Raw genomic sequence first — 20,778 nt, 5'->3', positions numbered from 1 at the left:
GATGGTAAGCAGTTTAATCCTGTGAATAAATTACTTAGATCCCTTTGATTACCTTTAGAAAAGTTGATTTGGGGATTTTTTTCCTCTTTCCCCCTATGTGACCAAATAGTGTAATTTGTATAACATGGAATAACATTGTTCTATATTAACTTCTGCGATACTTTATTGGGTTTTCTTTAATGTGGAGGACTCGACAGTTTTAGTTAGACTTTCATTCCTTGGTTTGTTTTCTTCTTGTACCCGCGCCTCCTATTGGGATCATTAAAAAAACATGGGTCCAACATTCTGAATGTGGGAGATAATGTCACAAGGTTTTTGCAAGTACAGGTATTCTATAAAGTATATATATGAATTAATCTGCTAGGTAGAAAAATGAACACATTTGGTTTTGGTAAGTCATTTCATTTGCACATATTTACTTCAGCTGGGTATTGAAAACAACAACAAAAAAAGCCAGATGTTCCCAAATATTTAACACATTGAAGCATATGCAATCATTTGCCCAAAAATATTTCTCTAAAAATTGCCAGTATTCATCAAGCTGCCTTCTCTCTTTTCTCTTCCAAATTTGTGGTTATAATTTAAAACAAACACGTAAAGAAATCCCTCTCCCTGAAATTCAGTAAGTCAGGACTTGGAGGGAGAACTGGGGTTCTTGTCTTGGAAATGTTTCTCTTCGTGTCAACCTAAGAAGGGTGTGATATCAAATGGCATTCAGGACTGTTTCTGCAAGCAGGTTGTGTATGTTCTTATGTGACAGAGAATGCACGATGCTGTAACATACAACTTGTATTAAATAGGGCTTTCAAATGGGTTCATTATTCAGAAGTGGCAACCCCACAAATAAGTTTCATTTATAAGCAAAACCTTTATACATAGTACTTGAAAGTAAGAAGTGCAAATGCTACAAGGCTACTGAAAGAAAAAGGAATTCAGTTTTGATCACCAGAAAAAGAAAAGCACTAAAACGTAAAATTCACACCCCATTTTTTTATGATCATGCTTCACATACCATAGCTACAAGTGTTGTTAATGAACGTAATCTTTTATAAATCAGGTTGGTGAGCTTTGTTTCCCTTTATGGTCTTGTATGCTAATAAGTTTAACAAGTGGCAAGGCTGCGGTAATTGTTATGGACTGCTGCTCCTTTTATTATTCAGCTGTCCTCATTTTATTGGATTTTTCCACTAGTTAATAAAAATGATAATCTGATACTTGTCCAGTAAGTGTTTTCCTGCTTTTCCTGCATGCTTTTAAACTCAAGCCTGTCATGTGCTTGAGTGCCGCCTACCACATCCAGAGCAGCCTTATGCCCGTCGGAAGTGAGGGAACCACTACACTTAGTATTGCACAAGGGTTGTGTGCTTTTCAATGTTTCCTGAACTGTTTGGCATTATATTGCTTTGTGCATCTTTTCTTTTTTTTTTTTTCATTTAATGAAACTGCAGACACTACCCGACCAAGGAGAAGCCAAGAAAGTGACGGTGTCGAATACATTTTCATTTCCAAGCACTTGTTTGAGACAGACGTACAGAATAACAAGTACGTTGAAGAGATTTTAACTAGAACCACAGTTAAAACAATGGCTTTATTATAAAATGGGGCTGGTTGTAATTTTAGATAATAAGTCAAAGTGGATATAAGTTGCAGTAATTTGAAGATGTGTTAAAATTACATTTTGATATATAAGCAGTTCAAAGCAGCTGGCAAAAACACAGAGCAAAAAAAGCAGTATGTGCAAACACAAATGTTTCTAAGCTTCCAAATAGTTTCAGTACTTCAGCTCATCAAGAAGACACTGAAATTGTAGGTGTTCGGGATGGGGGAGCACTCCTTTAATAGGGCATTGTCTGTCATAGCAATAAAGCATTGCAGCTCTAGGACAGGGGGCCCTCGAAGTGCTGCAAACGTGCCTGAGTCAATGTTTGCGTAGTTCTGCTCTCTTTCAGGCCAGGCACTTCCTCTGCTTTTGAATATAGAGATCTACAGTGAAGCCCCTGCCTGTAAACCTGCCAGAAATTAAACTAAAATGAAGACAATGGTAGCATCGTGCTCTCCGGCAGCCTGTAAAATATCGTAGCTTGAAATTCTGCCCCAGTGTTTCAGAGGGCAAAAGTGTATTAGACACAAAGCTATGGGTTTTATTGAAACTTCAAACTGTGCTTTGCTTTTTTGGCAAATAACGCTTGTACTTTTATAGCACATAAGCAGCCGCCTTGGTTCCATTAGCACCATCGTCGCTCCTCCTCCTCTTCTGAGACAGAGAATTTGGATATTCTGTAGTGTGCAATGAAATTTCAGTAGTTTCTATTGTGTAGCTTATCCACTGTTTTATTGCATTGCATTAGTTCAGAAAAAGAGGTGATGGAAAACATTAGTGGGCTGTTGGACTACAGTACTTTTTTCTCTTTAACTGTAATACAAGCAGGTGTTACTGATTTGAAAGTGGTAAAGTAGAAGATTTCTTAAAATTGACATGCTGAAGTACTTGACAGCATTTCCTGTATAAAACGTGGTAAAAAATCTCATGTAAAGTAAAATATTTTTGCTCCTGAATTAGATCTTATAAACCAAACTGATAAACTTTTTTCTGGAGAAAACGGAAATTATTTCAGTTGTTTTCACCTTCTGCCACAGGTTTATCGAGTATGGCGAGTATAAGAACAACTACTACGGTACAAGTTTAGATTCTGTTCGATCCGTTCTAGCTAAAAACAAAGTTTGTTTGTTGGATGTGCAGCCTCATGTAAGTAAGCGTGTCTTTTTGGACTCTTGTAGTTCCCCACATTGCATGTTGGGACTCCAGGGAAAAAAATTGTTTCTAAAAAGGTATATTTTATTCCACACTGAATGACTGTTGAGTGGGCTTGCTGGGTACCTTTATCACAGCAAGACTCTCTGAAAGGAGGAGAGGAAGGAAGCTTCAATACATATTGGCAAGTATTCAGCTCAGCAATTAACTGAATTGAAAGCCTGCAGCATAATACCAAAGATTTAATTACAAAATGCTCCTATGTTTTCATTCATCTTTCTGCTGGTTTGGGTTAGAGGTTCTCTCTGAAACATCAGTTTCAGAATGGCTTTGAGCTACCACCCAGTCCAGCAGCTCTCTCTCACACGTTTAGCCGGACCGTTTGTGCAAAGGGTTTCCATGCAGGCTGGACACGAGTCAAGGAACGCACTAAATGTGATGTTGGCTGGATAATGGTTAAGAACATTCCTCTCTAAACCATTTGTTCTTGCATTGACCTTGTCTTTCAACCGGCTGAACAGCTCCGCTGGGAATTTTTATGCTACTAATAACCACAGTGCTTCCAGGAGCTGGACTATAGTTTGTTTAAATCCAGCCAAAGTATTTCTTCTCCAAGGGTGGCCAGCCTGTGACTTCTGAGCCCCGGCAGCTCGTGAACAGTTCCCGGGGCAGTTTCGGATGTGGGGCTGTGCCATAGGAGCGGGGCAGGGGAGCTGCGCTGGCAGAGGAGCGTCCGGGGAAGCCAGACCCCGTGCCAGGGCAGGAGCGGAGCTGGGCAGGGGCTCCTGCGGCTGATATCACCAGGCTGTTCTGCGAGACCGTTCCATGTCCAGCACGGCCCTGTTTTCCAGTGAAGCACTAAATTCTCCCGGGGACCCAGGCTTGTGAACTGTTCGGGGATCCCACTCTCCAACACAGCATTTTCCTGTGGGCCCTGGCAGTGTGAAGAAGACAGAGAACTGCTGGCCATCCCATCCCTGCTTCACCCTGTGCGTAATCTGAACCATAGACCTATGTCTTAACTCCATACTTAGCATCACTCGACTCGCTCAGGAAGAGTGAACAGTTATGTAGTGAACACACAGTATTGAAGAGAACAAGTCATTGAGCTGTTGTGACCGAGTGTCACAGACACCTTTTCCTGCTACTTTGCATGGGTACAGAAAGTATTATTCCTGCTAAAATGTGTTGAACTTTTCCTCCCCTCCATCCTCCCGCTGCCAGTGGCACTGCAGTGCACAGCCCAGCCTTTGCTGGACTGATGGGGATTACCAGCAGCCCCTTGTGCAAATGGAGAATTTTCTTACCGTTCGCATGAAAATTCTCCTTACATGAATCAATGCCGGTCACAAGGGCGGGATGGCAGTAAATGAAAAATAGCCTTCTAGAAGTGCTTTATGGGTTTATTTTGGTTAGTGGAGAGTTTCTTTTATTACGGTAAATGCCATTGTGTGAAATAAACTAATTAATTAAAACCTTTCCTCTTCCCAGACAGTGAAACACTTACGGACATATGAATTTAAACCATTTGTTATATTTATAAAGCCTCCATCACTTGACCGTTTGAGAGAGACCAGAAAAAATGCCAAGATTATTTCAAGTAAAGATGATAAGGGAACTGCAAAACCCTTTACAGTAAGTATATTTACATGTGGTAAAACATGAGAACTTGTTAAGAGTTTTGTTGTAGTGGTTTACCTTGAAAATAAAGGTGATCACTGGATCTCATCAACAGTACTTGTCAGGGCTTACACATAGTATCTTGTTGTTTCCCAACCTCTCTCACGTCGCAAATTTACTGTGGTGTTTTCATTGTTTGATATGCTCATGGGTATTTACATTTCTGTGGTCCTCTGACTTTATGTCATTGAAGAACCCCCACAATGCAAGTATATTTTTATGAGAAATAATGCTGTGGATTTCCTTTAAAAAATTTGCATCTGCGGTTAGATGTTTCTATTCAAGTATAAGAATATCCCTGTTTTACCTAGTATATATTATTGGGTCTAAATTTAGAGGAAAGCTCAAATATAAAGCATCAATTAAAAAAGTAAATGCTACTTCAATAAAAAGCCCATTTGTGGATAAGAGAACATTTTTTTTAAAATGTTATAGGGAAATGAACACTGTAAGAAAGGAGAAAAATCTAAGCAAGTAACAAATGCTGCTTTTTGTCAATAATCAGGAAAAAATATTAGTCAGATTACCCAACAGTAACTTATTTACTTCCCTGAAATATAATGAAATCATATTTTAATTGAAGCTAAAGCAAAGCTGATCATCGTTAGACTTTTTATCTACATTTACTCTGTGTGTCATTTTCCCTCATTCAGATGTTATTCACGATTTTTAAGATTTTGTTTCAAACTGAGTCACGGATATAGTCACAGACTGTATCTGTGTAGAATATGCATTTGAAATAGTTTGGAAATAATGCACTATAAGAATATGTTCTGTGGTATATAAAACATAAGAGGAGTTCATTCTTAAGAGCAACCTTCAGGACATTGCTTAGTTAGGATGGGTTTAATCTCTCAGAGTTATGTAAACAGTTAAGTTCCTAAGATTTGTTCCTTCTCCAAACATGAAGAGAAATCCACTGAGCCAGGTTGAACCAGCCATAGGCAGACAGCTCCTACCAAGCTCTTAAAAGAATAAAGGCTGCACTGTAATCTATCACATGCTAATAGCAAGCTGAGACTTAAGTAATGAAACTTCAAATGTATCATCAAAGTAAACAGAAACTTTCCACTGGTACTGCTAACAGAAAAGTCTCTGTAATTACCGTGCAGTGACTAATTGTGTCACTGCAAGGGGAGAGATGAAAGAATTGCCTGTTGAGCAAAGTCTACTCATGAGAATGCTCTCTGAGATCACTTGTAATTTCTATAGATTGTTTTTATTAAAAGTACAGTTTCCACCTCCTGATGAGATGAGAAATAAGCAAGTAGTTTTGCATTTACCACAGAATGAGTGTATGTGATGTTGCTATGGGCTGACTATGCCTTGCACCGATCTTACTAGGAAGAAGATTTTCAAGAAATGATTAAATCTGCCCACGTGATGGAGAGCCAGTACGGCCACCTTTTCGATAAGGTGATAGTCAACGATGACCTCGCTACAGCTTACAGTGAGCTTAAAACAACTTTTGACAGGTTGGAGACTGAGACCTTCTGGGTTCCCGTCAGCTGGCTACATTCATAGTAACGTTTTAAATAGACAAAACATCTGCTGTTGTCTCAGCATCCAAATATGGGGCATGGTTAGGCATTACTCGATGGCCGTTTTCTTGGTAGGAGGGCTTTCTAACGCTACCTGAGCAGCAGGTGCACTCTTCATGCACTTGGAACTGGTCTTGTTTTCCTATGTCTTCAATTCTCCTGCCCACAATTTTGGGGCAGAACAGTCAGATTAAACCGAAGTCTTACTATGCTCCATAAAGTGAGCTAATACTAGTGTAACAAAACTGCCAAACACCTCTTTATCATCATCTGTGTATTTCCAAGGTAAGCTTTTTTAATGGAGAGTTTGCAGAAGATACTAACTAATACTGGAGATCAGCACTTTGATGGTTTTAAGCATAACTGCTCTTATAAAGAGCACATCAGCACTTGGAAGGTATTGACCCTGAAGTGCTTGAGAGAACTGAAACAGGCAAAAGTGACCAACATTTTTATGAGGAAGACATCATAGTTTTAATTACCTATCAAGATAAGTGTTTTTACTTTTCTAGATGTGAACCTTGTCTTATATGTACAGAGTGATTTTAGTATTCCTTTGCACTTACATACTCATGGAAAGAAAGATGTATTCAGTGGCTTAATTGTGACATACTCTGCTGTGAGCATGCATGAATTGAAAATATTTTCACGCATGCTTTGTGGCACAACAAAGAAAACTCATGGGAATATTTATTTAAATAAGGAAAAATGTGAGTTACTATGTATATAACTTCAAACTTTGGGATTAATCTTCTGTAAAATCAGTGGCAAAGTGATATGAATAGCAACAAAGTAGAGAGTAACTTTTTTTTTTTCCCCCTTTAAACTGATTTCAAACATTTTTGGCATCCTTTAGAGCAATTTTCCCATCAGAAATTTTCAAACAATTAGTGAGGAAACCTTGGAGATCTGGGAAGCAGTTGCAAGAGATTACTTCTTTTTATTGTTTAATATGTAGTGATACTTTTTAGTAGTGTAACAGATATTTTGTCTCCACTCAAAAATAAATTAATGCTGTAGACTTCACTGTAAGAGATATCCTTGTCACTGGTCAGACGCAGTTGGAAACCTCATTTTAAAATCTGATGTGGCAGTGTAAGCAAATGTATATTAGATGATGTATTTTTAATATAGATAATTTGGTATTTTTCTTTATTTAATACTGATATGCAGGAAATGACTACAGCTGTAAAGACCAAGTAACACCTGTGTGTTGTGTTGTGAATATGTCTTGTAAGTACAGAATGTGTATAGGAACTTGCTGACTTCAGATCATCACATCTGTGGCATTCAAACAGGAAACCGTTCTCTCATGTTAATCTGTAAAGAGAATATAGCTGTCTTGTTTAAAGAAAAAAGAATTTAGTGAAACTTTATATATTTATGAAAGGGTTGAAAAGGGATGTTAAGTTTTTAAATTTCTTGTCAATGTGATCATTTACTAAAGAGATTACTAAGTCTGTAATTTGAAACACTGTCTCTGTAAATGGAGCTCAACATTCCATGTAAATATTTTATTTCAGTTCATATGCTGATAAAGCCATCAGATTTTGCAGTTTTATTCTAAATGCGTATTTAATGTGTGGGTCATTGCATTTAGCTTAGAGTCGTATAAAATAAATGAAATGCAAGCAACAACAGCAAAATCCCTGGGAGTCTGGAAATGTTTATGCAAGAGTTACAGATGTACTGAATCCCAGTACGGATACACGCTCTGCCTGAATAGCTATAATGTAACTTTTGTCAAATTTCACCATTTTCCTGGTGGACTTAAACTTTTTTGTAACATAAATAGAAATTTGTTGATTAAATTAATTGCATGGAGATTATGTGAGTTGAGAAAACATTTTCTATTTTTTTTATTACTGAAAATCAAACTATTTTTCAGGGGATCTGGAATTCAGCGGGCCTGCGAGACACCGAGTGCCCTCGCCGTCTCATGCAACCAACCCAAGCTGAGAGGGCACTCGGCATCCCTCAGGACCTGGCCGTTTCCAACAAGAGGGGCTTTAGTCCTTACTGAAACACCCTCAACACTGCTTCTAACCTGGGCTGTCGCAGAACGTTAGTGTACAGTAACGCTCACGTAAGGGACCTGCTTTTCTCTTTAAGAAATAGATGCTAGAATAATCTACAAACTCCCTGTTAGAAACAGTTCTGGCTGTCTGCAGGCTGTTTTCCTTGTCCTTTTGAAATTAATTTAATTCCCATTCCTGGGTCGGTGTGGTCTAGGAGGACCTTCTACAACAGGTTTGCTGTGCTGGGCAGCAGTAAGCAGCACGGTGCTTTGCTGCGTTTACAGAGACGCTGACCCTCTGATCCGCAGCACAGCCCTGGCAGGAGTTTCCTAGACGGATGGCTGCCTGCCCCATCTCCAAGCCAGGAGCTAATTCCTGAATTGTAACACCTGCAAAAGAAAGGGAATCACAAAAACATAAATCCAACCAACAGAGTAAAATGTGCACAGAGTCTTTCAGGAGTGAGAAATAGTTTTAATCAAATTGCTAGATTGCTCTTGAAAATCAACATTGTTGCAGTGTTAGCTTAAAAAAAAAACAAAAAACAAATCGAAGCCACTGGCCTCCATGAGGCAGGCAGAGATGATAGTAGGTCAAGGCAGAGAAAATGTCTTAGCCCAACAGTTTCAACAGGACTTTCAACAGGAGCCTGCTTATTGTGATGGACGCGGAGCCCATGTGCTGAATTGTTCTGGGATACCAAGGGGGAGGAGGGGGGAGATATTGTTCCTTTGACTCCTAAGAATTTGGGAATGAAGACGACTAAACATGTTTCCAATATTCCACATATTCAAGTTGTGCTGTGTGGGTTTTTAGAGAACTGTATGTTTTGACAGTCAAGTCCAGATGTTTTTATTGTGTTTTAGCTGTTTGCCATAGTCAAACAAATTGTAGTATTTTTTAATATTGTACCAAGCTCTATACTTGAATTTGCCATCAGGTCCTTGGTTGATGTCTTACCTGAAATCTGATCTTACCTTCTTATGCAAAACAATAAATTATTGATATATCACTGAAGGTGGTTTTTTCTTTATTGTAAATTGCACCATAACATATAGGCTTAATGACTTTAAAAGGTGAAATGCCTAAGTAGTAAGTTATTTCATAGGTCTCTCTATTAACTGTAATGCTCCAATCATCTTTAAAATGGAAAAATAAAGCAACCTAGAACAAGGACTAAAATTCTTAATTTTTCATTTTTGTTGCCGAATTCTCCTTCAAAATAGATGTTTACCCTTTCCTGCAGCCCACCCCAAAATAAATCATTTTCTTTCTGAGAGGGAAAGCTTAAGTCAGTGAGTCAAACTGAGACATCAGCTCGCCTGGGCTTGCCGAGTGCCTGGAGTGTTATCTGAGTTACTGACTCGGAGTGTTGCATCGGTCACATATGCTTCTAGGCCACTCACAAGTCCCATGGGAGGTTGTGTTCATTTGTAGGACTCCAAGAAGGTCATGCTTAAACTAAGTTACTTTTTGCATTGTGTTATGTCCTTTCCAGAAAAAAAGCCTAACACGTACTAGGATTAGAGAGAAGACTTGTAAGCCCCTTCTGGTTTGTTTCAGTGCAGTATTCTGCATTTCCCACATGTACTTAGGTTCAGGTTTCTACTGTGCATGGAGAATTTTTTCCTCGGTAAAGCTCGTATTTAGTTTTTGTGAGATTGTTTCAAAGGATGAACAGTTTCTTCAGAGATTTACAGTTAAAGTTATAATCCGAGTCTATTTTTGCTACTGCAGTATCTACAGTCATTTCCCCACAGGATTAAGAGTTTTCTGTGTATCAGTGCTTAAAATAATTTGTACTTGCAATTTGCCCAAGATCCTTTTGCTCTCAAAGTCATTAAGTATTTATCATATATTACCATGATTAATGTATGATACCAAGCATTCAACAGAAAAATGTCTGAACACAAAATTAAAGGAATACAGTGGGTGTATTTGTTGTTTAAGAATTCTGGTGCTAGATAATGGTTAAAGGTTTCAGCAGAAACATACACAAAAACATTTGGAAACAGTTAAAGTCTGGTCTTAAATTTTGTCTTATGGTAAATGACAGTACAAATGAGAGAATTTGGAGTTCTAGACAGCTGGAGACTTTTTCCCTCTTGGTATCTGTGTCTGAAATACAAGTTGGATATTTGGAAGACTGTATGGAATGACTTTACATCTCTATAATAAAATACTATGGTATTTTGTGTAGCTGACATCCAACATTTTAACAAAGAGGGTAAATCCTTGTGATTACTGAGACTTTGTTTTGCTTCTGTTTACGTTGTACACATTTGTCTCTTTAAATAAAATTTTAAAGACTTAGTGGCACAAAGCTGCCAGCTACATATTTCAATACATGAATGGAGAAAAACATCTTCAGGATTTCCAAAAGGGCTCAAATGGCACAAACAGTATTTGAAAACTTCTTGATAAGAAATAAATAGAGAAAATTAGGTCACAATTTCTTTTGTAATTATGTCTATTTCTTTTCAGGAGTCGTATTCATAGTCACGACTTGAATATGCTAAAAAACCAGAAGGCATGCTATAATTTTCCTCCAGTGAAATTTAGATTTGTGGTTTAACAAAGATGTTACAAGCTTGCTGTAGGATTATACACAGGCTCATGGAAACTTAGTTTTAAGGGATTCAGTACATGCTTTAAAGGCAGAGGGTCTGTAGCTATGGCAGAGAGGGACCGAGAATGTTACAAATGCGAGTACTACTCTGGAAATGCATCTTTGTTTTTGTAAGTCTCTGAACAAGGAGGTTAGCAAGTTGGCTGCGAATGTTCTGTGGTTTCTGTTCCCTCCTTGGTAAATATAAATAAGAGCCAGTAAATCTTTATTGGTAAGCAAAGCCAGAATTGTTGGAATTGTGGAGAGTTGAAATGCAGTGCCCAGAAGGAGTAGTCCGGATCCTGGTGATGTTGGCAAACCTGTTGCTTTACTTTCTTCTGATTTTGTTAACTTTTACAGCAAGAGTACAGAGATCACAGCTTTAACACAAACTTACCAAACTGTTTAATCATTGGCAATTTCATTCTTTTTTTCCTCTTGGCCGTTTAATCATTGGCAATTTCATTCTTTTCTTCCTCTTGGCCCTTGTACAGCTTTAGTTTAGTAATCTCAGTCATACAAGGAGGGCGAAAGGGATAATTGACTCATCTCAAAAAACAGCAAGACACCAGAACTCTGACACAAGGACATTTTTTACTTCCCCCTCAACGGACGCTCGAGGCAGTGTGTTTCTGAAACGAGGGGTGGAGAGCCAGCGTTTGATCCAGATGGAGAAGCACACGAACAGTGTTTTGTCCCATGAAGACAGAACAGCTCTGAGAGCTCCCTGTGGCCCATTTCATACATGAGAGCAGCACGTGGTAAAAAAGGCCAGGAGCAAGTTTAATTTTTATGCAGCCAGTGTTGGCTTCCAGGCTTCTTGTTTAAGAAAATGGCAGTTGGGGGCGGTTCTGCTTGTTTTGTGTGTGACCTCTGGACATTTAATGGTGCGTCCCCCCTTTCCTAGATATGCATTACGGGCTTATTGTTAAGAAATGATAGTTCCCTGGAATGGGGCTAGGCTTCAAGTGGTGGGAGTAGTCCCCGTCTTCCATGATCAAGGCACACATTTATGACGCGGCAGTTGCACAGATGGAAGCATGGGTTGAGACCACTCCAGCATGCACATAGGCCTGCTCACATTTTACTCTCTGAGAGCTTTACATACCGTGTGTGGGTTATGCTTCCCCACTAAACCTACTTGGATGTAGCTTCTGGAGCCCTACTCCCAAATACTGACTGGCCTGCGTTAGGCACCATATGAACATGGAACAAAAACGTAGTCCCAGCTTCAAAGCAGCTCAGTAAAAAGGTCAGAGAGATGGCAGAGCGGTGCAGACCAGCAAGAAGGTGCAGAGAGATCCGGTGAGCACAAGTCTTCTCGCCAGCTGGCACCAGAGGCTGTGCTGGCACAATGGGGCAGTCGCATCTGGGATTCAGCATCTCTCAGGAGGATCAGGTGGTTCGGGGCTTCCTGGCAGGGCTTCAGCCCATGCTGGGTGGTGCCCAGGCACAGCTGGGGGTAGCAAAAGGCTGGTCCCAGCAGCCATGAGGCCAGCTTGTCTGGGGAGAGAATTCAGCTGTGTGTACAGGAGCTGTGCTGTGCCTCTTTCCTTCAGAGCCAGAGCAACAGGTCTTGGCCCGTTTTACTGACCGGTGCAGATGGAGGCAGTATGTTTGAAGTCCCATTTGCGGTCCTGGCTACTATTGATCATAAGGCACAAAAGGGATCTTTTTGTTTGGTTGGGGTTTTTTGTTGTTGTTGAAGACTGGCCTGAAAGCTTTGTTATTATTGGTGCTATCTGGATAGTATGAAAGAGCAGCCTCAGTTATTGGCCCTGCTGGGGTATTATTCCAGATGTTTTTCTTTACACAGCTGTTAAGCAGGAAGTAGAACCAAAACCAAAGATTGATTTGAACCATTGTTTTGTCAAAAACCAGAACTGAACCTGAATTATTGTCTTCTTTTGACTTCAGTGAATTCAGATCATCATTGGCCACAGCTGGATCCAACCCCAGCTCAAACCAAACTGAAAAAAGCACAGACTCGGACCACGCTTTTGAATAGGTGAGATTTTGAAAGCCAAGAGTCTGCATCTTGCAATGAGTGCAGCTGATGTGACCTATATGCCAACAGCAACTTTATTTTATTGTGCATGTGTGCATATGTGTATATGTTTATGTATTTATCAAGTGCTGTAGTGTATACCAATTTATTTTAATGAAAAAAGCAGGCTTACAAAACCACTGTTTATTGCTTAATTGGAAGATTAATGACAGATTAAAGAAAGAAGTCTACTGATATAATACCAAAGTTTTAGCAAATAGACACATAGATTTTCTCAGGCAGGACTCACACACATCTCAGGAAGCTTAGAATTTTGCATTCAAATATACTGGTTTGCCCATATTTTGTGAAAGTCAAAAGAGCTTGATTGAATGCAGACTACAAACTTGTTCACTACAAACCTAGTTAAACATGAAATCTTGCTGGGATTAGCTTAATTGTTCCCTAAATGAAAAGGCTGCTTTGTACATAGACTATAATTTTATGCTTGCCAGATAAAGAAATGTGAACCTGTCAGGAGACACGGGAATTTGTCTGTGTAGGAGTATCACTGGGCCAACTGTCTTGCCTTTTATGCGATACTGTGGTGTAAAACACCACTCCACTGGTTTCGTTTTACAGAAAATAGTCTCTGTGGTGGTATCCTGTGGGAACTGAAGTATCAAGTTCTATTTTCCCTTCAAAAGTCCAACTACATATGTACCCCACTTCTGAAACTACGCTGGCCATGACTGTCAGCCAGCCGCAGGGGCTGGGGGATGCTGCGGCATGGCAGGGGAGCTACGGAGTAGCTATTCCAAGCAAAGCAGGAGGTGCCACGCTTTGCCGTGGTAGGGACTGCCATAGGTAACACCACAGTGTTTGAAATGAGAAATGCTATTTGTGATAAGATTATGCAGAAGCTTAGTAAAAGAGGAAAACACTTTATTATGCCATTTTTAATCTTCAGAAGTTTATGTGACACTTCTGATTATCAGACACTATTACTCTGACTGCAGACTCTTCTATTTTTCTTTTGGCTTCCCTACTGCCTGCTTGAAAGCAAGAGTTGCTGTAATTAAAGCCTTTATTCTTTATATAAATGTAACCGTAAAAGATGTGGAGTTCCTATCTTCCAAAGCTACCAGACCAAGCAAGTAAAGACAAAATTTCTGCAACTGCTCTCAAGTGACCTATTCTGTTTAATCTCGTTTCCTTTCTTCCTAACCAGTCTTCTCAAAAAGCCTCTCCGTGTCAGGGGCCAATAGTTTAACAAGGACAATGTGGAGCAGAAAGGAGAGGCTGGCCAGAACCGCTGGAAGGGAGAAGCTGGGGCACTGCCTGGCTCTCAGCCACCGGGAAGTCTGCAAGCTTGGTGCAAAACTGAGCAACCTAGGGGTGAAAACAGCATGGGAAGATGATTTAAGCAGCAAGGTGTCGTTTACTCCCTCTTAACTATGAGAAGGAGCAGTATCCACCCCTGTGCCCTTCACTTATGAGCATTTAGCAGGGAGCAGTTAAGTTACCCTCCGTGCCAGGTAAAGCACTCCCAATGTGCAGTTCTTAACTCCATCGTGGCAGACTCTGCACATGGTTTCCCTTCACAGTGTCACGGTCTGAATGTAGCTCTTGACTTTGTGGTCTCCAGAAGTCGTCTTCTGAAAAGTGCTATTAAAACCTGCCTACTCTTAGAGTCTGTTCAAGTCCAACAAGTCCTGAGACTTGGCTGGTTGAAGTGTCTGTGTATCACTGAGAAGGTGGGTGCATTCTTAATCCTGAGCCTCCTTCACGTTCACCTACTCTGTATCAGAGGGATGGTGGTGGCTGGTATTAACTCTGCTACTGCTGGCAAAATGTGATGCGTTTATACACTTGGTGTTTGTTATCGTCCTTGCGACCGCATTTAGGTACCTCCAGTGAGACACTCATGCTCAGATTTGCTGCAGGAACTCCTGGGTCGCTCCCAGCTACAGCAACTTGTCTGTCACAAAATCTAAGTGGAAAACACAAGAGGCCGGATTCTCTCTAATTCTGAGAGAGCGTTGCAGGAGGCAGTGCTACTACTCTGCTCCCTGCACAGCTCCACTTATAGCAGCGGTTGCTTGGCTTGGGCTCGCTATCGTCACGTAAAATCCTTATGGATCCTCACGGTTCCAGTGTTCAGGATTGATGATTCTTCCTTCTCTTTGAGCATCTTGTGAATAACTTAGAATTTTTTCATGCTAATGCAACTCCCTCTCTTCCTGGTAAATTGCCTCATTTTGTGCTATTGGAAAGTGCTTAGTCTGGATTGCTTTACTATTAGTACCTAACGGCTGCTGCTGCTTTCTGTATTATGTGTATGGTGCAAGTATGAAATATCAGCAGATAGCTGACACCGCTTCAACCCCTAAATGAGTGATAGTAGGAACTCTTCCTACAGCTAGCCTCAAATGACTTTCGTCGGTACCACTTAAAAACACGGGATTGTTCGTGCAGTTAAACAGTGTGGCACAGATTGAGATGGCAGTGGATAAAAATGTGGTGCTAGTGAAGTTAGCAGAAAAGTTTCACTTTTATTTTAACAATATCAGAGTTTTACCTCTTCTCTTTCTGTGCCTGGGAAATTAGGAATGCCTTTGCTCTGAAGACCTTGTAATGTAATGCCAGGTCTTGCTGACTTTTACTGTCAAGCTTTAGTGCCTCGTTCCATGTGTGGTCCCTTTGACTTCAATAACACTCCTCACAACGGGGTTGGCAGCTCTTACCCTGGAACCAAGTTGATGACTTTTCTGGGCTCAGGGTCTGGCTTTGAGATAAGATGCAATCAGCAAAGATGATAAATATTTTGGTGAGTAATCAAACATGTAAGGTTGATTACTCTGGTTATTATCTTTGGATAAATATCTGAGATTAGTATCTGGGAGTGAACTTCAATGCAAATGTGTCTAAGTCCTGTCAAGCACGTGATAGTAAATATGTGTCGCTGATAAACCTATTGACTCTTTGTCTAAATTATTTAATGCAAATTGTAGGATTGTGTTACACCGGCATGCCCTTTGCTGCTTAGGCATTCATCCAGGGTTTAATTTCTTTTACACCTACAATGTGTTCCAAATAAATCTTCTCACACACTTTTAAGTAATTTCCCAAGTGCTCTCAAAATGGAGGCAGCAATTCATCTCTGTCACTTTAGGCAATTATTACTGAAATCTCTAAAACAGTGTTTCAGAATAATTAACCTTAATTAACCTTAAGCCTTAAAAGATTTTGTAGTGTTGATCAGCACGCCTGTAAGCTGCCAGTCACACATTTGTAAACTCAGCTGTCAAGCAGTTAGTAAACCCATATAAAGCCTGCTTGTCTGCTTTACTGATTTCGGCTCAAGCAAAGGCATGGCACTATATATTTCAACTTGTAAACTGCGTATCTTGTTTTTTCGTTATTATATTTCTGTGTAATACTTTCCAAACTCTATTTTATTGTATTCCACAGTTAAAAAGCCACCTGGATATTCCTTTTCTATTCTTTTTTTTTGAAACTATCTCTAAGCCTTTTTGCATGTTTTTGTAATGTGTAAGACAGACTCAGACAACAGAGGTTTCAGAAGACTTGTGCAGCTGGTAGCTTTTTGATGATTTCACTTCACAATTCTTTTGGAATAAATGTGGGTACTAATGAGAACAATGAGTAAAATGTCAGTTGTACTAAATGTAAGTGATCTGTTTTAGAAAAATATTAACACTTTTGTCAGTTCAATTACACCTGTGCATCATTCTACTACAGGAGAGTAAAAAAAATAAGAGTCTAACAGATGTATGGTAAGTACACAAATGGGGTGAACCAAGGAAATATCATAAATCCTTTATACTACAACATTTTGTGAATGTTTTAAAGACTAGCAGATGAGAATATGTCCAGGTGTTCTTTGAACCCTGCGAGATGATTAAAGTGAACAGTAAAAAGCTGAAGTGACAGTACTGAAATACATGCAGATACATGCATGGGATTGGGCTTTACACAAAAGGAGCAGCTAGTTCATGGGAATGGCAAGACTGCCATGCATGGGAAATAGGGGAGATGAATATTTACAACTTTCTCCAAGTAGGAAAACTGGTTATGGGGAATCTCTGTAAATATCTTCTTACACAGGAAGTAAAATTTTATTTATTTATCTAAAGTAAAACATTCACTGCTCTGCTGAAAGAAAAATGAGAGACATGATGGATTGAAAGAGTATAGCCAGTTATGAGCCGCATCGAGAGTCTTCATGAAACAGTGACATACTGAGTGCTGGAAAAGGATAATCAGTTTTATGCATTTTTAAATTAATACGAAATGCGACTCTCCCACTTTTGCTGTACAGGCTGGGTTTTAGAATGTCAAGAAAGTATTTGACATTTACAAGAGACTGCAGGCACTAATACAAATCATTTTTATCCATTTATCCATTTTAACCACCACGCTGAGTGAATTGTTGGCTCTGTGCAATTAGGCTCTGTGCTTCTTGACAATATAACCACAGATTATAATGAATTCTATTAATAATGCAAGGTGGAAGCTCTGTTCTCCAAGTCTGTTATTTTACTTCTAGAAAAACATCTAATTTCTTACAAACCTGATATAAATAGGCCAGCTGACAAGTATCCCAAAAGAACAGAATATGCTCAGAGTAGTGAGATTTGAACTGACGTATTTTTGGCAAAAAAAAAGTTATACAGGCTGTATTTGTCTGCAAGTTTAAAAATAGGAGCCTTTGTCATATATGGCAGGAGAGGCCAGGTTGAGTCATGATTGATGTCACTTGAAAGAACACTTTAAGCTTAGAAAATGACATCAGAATCATCAGAATTTAGTGAGGTTTAGAGCAGTCCCTGAAGCCAGGGTGCTGGGGATTCTGGAAGATACTTTGTGGATGATACACAGCATGCTGCCAGACATCATCTGAGTGGAAGCCAGGAGCAACGGTACTTTCAGATTACATTTATAAATGATGGGTATAATTTCTTTTAATAACATTCATTTTTAGTTAAATGCATGTTTCGGACTGTTTCCAGTTTTTTCGATTTGGTGCAACCCCCCGTGTCGGGCTGGACGAGCAGTCTGGCACTGCCTGACCTCTCCCCTTGCTCACTTACATGACAAGTTTCCAAGAGCAGTCAGGAGTGCTTTCCTTATTACCACGAGTCTGCAAATGCAGCAGGGTCTCTTTCCACTTACTCTTCTCCAGTTTTAGTGCTCAATTCCTGCTGACTTTACTACTGAGCGTTTATAAGTCAGACTGTAACAGTACATATCTATGTTAGAAGTATTTCTTTTAGCTGCCAGGCTAAAACTAAACTTTGTCTGTCTGCTACTGCTAGTGTTAAAATGGAAGTAACAAAACAGAAAAGGTGCTTGGATTTCGCTTTATTAAAGATAACCAATAAATCATGCGGAGCTAGCTGTGGTCTAGGTCATGGAGAGGCTGTGCAGAGCTTTTGCTGTGCAAAGTAGCAAAGCTCTTCGGAATAGTTTCTTACATTTCTCCTTTATTTCCCACATATAGCAATTCTTTGCTCTTTAAAGTGAGTTTAGTGTGAAAATTAATTATTTACTGTAAGTGCACAATGCTACTTTTAATTCAGTTAGATCTGTTTTGCTTTTAAATAGCTTTTAAGCATAAAGAGAAAGTAAACTGCAAATCACATTTCTAAGTAGATTTGTACTTACTGCAGTTAGCAGCAGCATCTTTTGTTCTGAAAAATGATAGATATTAGTGAAAAAGGGAGTTGTATGGCTGCTCAGCTACGTGCCTTTGACAATACTTTATCCATAATCAGTTTTCATACTAAAATGAGTTCATTCCAGGAAAAGAGAAAGTTCATCACGCAAGCAACTCCGTGAGTAAAGCATGCTTGTTAGCTAATAGCTGCTGTTATCTGCCATTTAGATTTGCACATTGTGCTCGTTCCTGTTCTGTTTGAAGAGCCACGTGGTGGATGAATTATTCTTGATATTCCTGATTTTTACTTCAAGCCAATAAACACCTGTGTGCGACTGGCCTGCCGGAGCCGTTCCATGAAACATCTGGGCATGCTCCAGCCCTGGGGCTACTGGTGTTCAAAACGGTCTTCCCTGATCGTGCCGCTCATTGCTGCTGCAATCTGGGGCCTGATTAAGCGCAGGAATCGGATCAGGAATCCTATCATTCCCATGCACCCAACTCTCTTGGTGGTAGAAGAGGCAGACAAAGGGACAAGGACTCCGGTGGATTATGTGAGTGGTGAGGGAAAGGGAACTGCGTGTGATTCCTTTGAGAGCAGAGAGAGTTTTCTGTGGGTCTTCTGTGTTACGTAGTGCATAGCAAAGACCTGCGCCGGAGGATGAATCACTGTGTAGTAAAAGCAAGTGTGCTCTGTGGAATCTGTACTTTCTTTGTTGCCGCCGTTGGAAGTACATAGTGAATGAAGCAGACAACCGTAGAGAAGAGAACATGTTTTCATGATTAAGGCATGAGCGCAGCCCTGGGGAACTGAATCGTATCCCTGCCTTTGCCACAGATTTCCTGTGTGATACTAGTCACTTTGCACATGCGGTTGTTAATTGTGTTTTTCTTGGTGCTTGGTACAGCGGAGTGTAATTTGTAGAAGTGCTGAGCACTTGCAACTGCAAGCTGTAGGCAGCGGGAGCTGGGCTGTGACTGTAAGCGCTGCTGTGCAATGAATACTGCGAAATCAGGCACCGTGCATCTCAATGAGGCAGTCAAGAAAAGCGGAGGCAGGGATTACAAAGATTAATCTTCATGAGTTCAATTTATATGGCTGGAGAACAGCTTGAAGGGGCTTGTCCTTCTTAAACTTGTCCTTCCTTGTACCTAAAATAAGAACAGCAAATTTCAAGCTAAATACAAATGCAATATTTGTGAACAATTGCTGAGTTTAAGATACTACTGCTAATCTGAGAATTAGTAAAGTTACTGTTTAGCACTTGTCAGTCCTTCGTCTGTCTTGCTTTTTTTATCTCTTTAAATGGAGATATTATTGTACCACTGAGCAAACAGTCACTGAAGAACCCACTAATAAAGCAATATTGTGAGTACATGTATGTTTTTACTGACTATAGGCAAAGCAATCCTTAGGGATTCAATAGCCTCTGTGTATTTTCCTATAGTCTTAACATTGTACAGCAAAAAGATAACACTTTAAAAATACTACACTGTTCTGTTGGTAAGAGTTGAAAAAGACACATAAGAAACTTTATGGGAAGATACTTCTTGAAGTGAAGAGTTACTCTTCTGCTTAGTCAAAATAAAACATGACGGTTTATGTAATGTGGTGTATCTCATACATCACAAATTATATGAAAAAATGTATAGCATATAAATACACAGCTATCCTTATATCAAGATGGACAAAGCAAAAAATAAGTAGCTTTCATATGAGAAATGGAACAATGAGAACAGGAAAGCACGTAACGTCACGCATTTCTCTAGTATAAATAGCTTTGTCAGCTTAAATATACTTTGTCACTCCTTGATGCTGTAATCCAATCCCGGGGAGAATTATGATTTCTTTTTAAAAGTGCCATTTATTTAGCATGCTTACTATATTTTATTAGAAAACTCTTCTATTCCCTCATTAGTTAATCACAGCTTTATAAAACATTACATTTGGAAGTGTCCGTTTTATGTAAGTAGAAGAGGTATGCTCAGTTCCACCAGAGGTGTCGGTTACATAGGTGACTAGAAAATTACAGGAATTCTTTTACTTCAGTAAATCGCAAACACATACTAAAATGGAAAACCAATTATTTTCTAAATTTTGTTTATTTGAGATGTAGCCTGTATTTTTGTTGGAACACAGAGACGTACACTCAAGATGCACACAAGGCACCGAAAGTGGAATTCGGGCAGCCCAAATCCACAAAAGCGATTCAGAAAACCTCTGCTTTACTGACTGTAAAATCTGAATTCGCTTGGCTCCGTTGTTTTGGTCCTGTCAGTCTCCTAAGTGCCAAAGCTTCAGTTCCTGTGAGTACACCGAGCTCTGAACTTCTAGCTGCCGCTTCTTTTCACCCCATTAAAAGACAAGTCTGCACTCGGTTCCCTGAGGGGTTCACTTCAATCCTGGTGCCCTGAGCACACCTACCACTTACAGACACCACTGGCTGCTCCCAGGAAGGATCCTGCTCGTGTACTGGGCTCACGGCTGCTTGGCGATTGCCCGTGAACT

At 39.8% G+C, this 20,778-nt stretch overlaps 1 protein-coding gene across 10 annotated transcripts in view; it reads left to right on the top strand.

Moving 5' to 3' along the window:
* Window positions 1-9,011, top strand: part of MPP7 (MAGUK p55 scaffold protein 7) — a 161,435-nt gene extending 152,424 nt beyond the window's left edge. For 5 of the 10 annotated variants that reach the window (XM_072854521.1, XM_072854519.1, XM_072854522.1 and 2 more), the window contains 5 exons: window positions 1,449-1,542; window positions 2,638-2,746; window positions 4,244-4,387; window positions 5,777-5,907; window positions 7,862-9,011. In XM_072854521.1, coding sequence (XP_072710622.1) covers window positions 1,449-1,542; window positions 2,638-2,746; window positions 4,244-4,387; window positions 5,777-5,907; window positions 7,862-8,042 — 659 coding nt within the window. In that variant the 3' untranslated portion in view covers window positions 8,043-9,011. Of the gene's footprint in view, window positions 1-1,448; window positions 1,543-2,637; window positions 2,747-3,368; window positions 4,210-4,243; window positions 4,388-5,776 lie in introns of those variants that run through there. The other 5 variants (XM_072854525.1, XM_072854524.1, XR_012041229.1 and 2 more) reach the window with 4 other exon arrangements.
* Window positions 9,012-20,778: the final 11,767 nt, after the last annotated feature.

This window comes from Ciconia boyciana, chromosome 2 (genome assembly GCF_034638445.1).
Source record: "Ciconia boyciana chromosome 2, ASM3463844v1, whole genome shotgun sequence".
Taxonomy (NCBI): Eukaryota; Metazoa; Chordata; class Aves; order Ciconiiformes; family Ciconiidae; genus Ciconia; species Ciconia boyciana.
The sequence above is the reverse complement of the archived record's forward strand: the minus strand, read 5'-3'. Positions and strand labels throughout refer to the sequence as shown.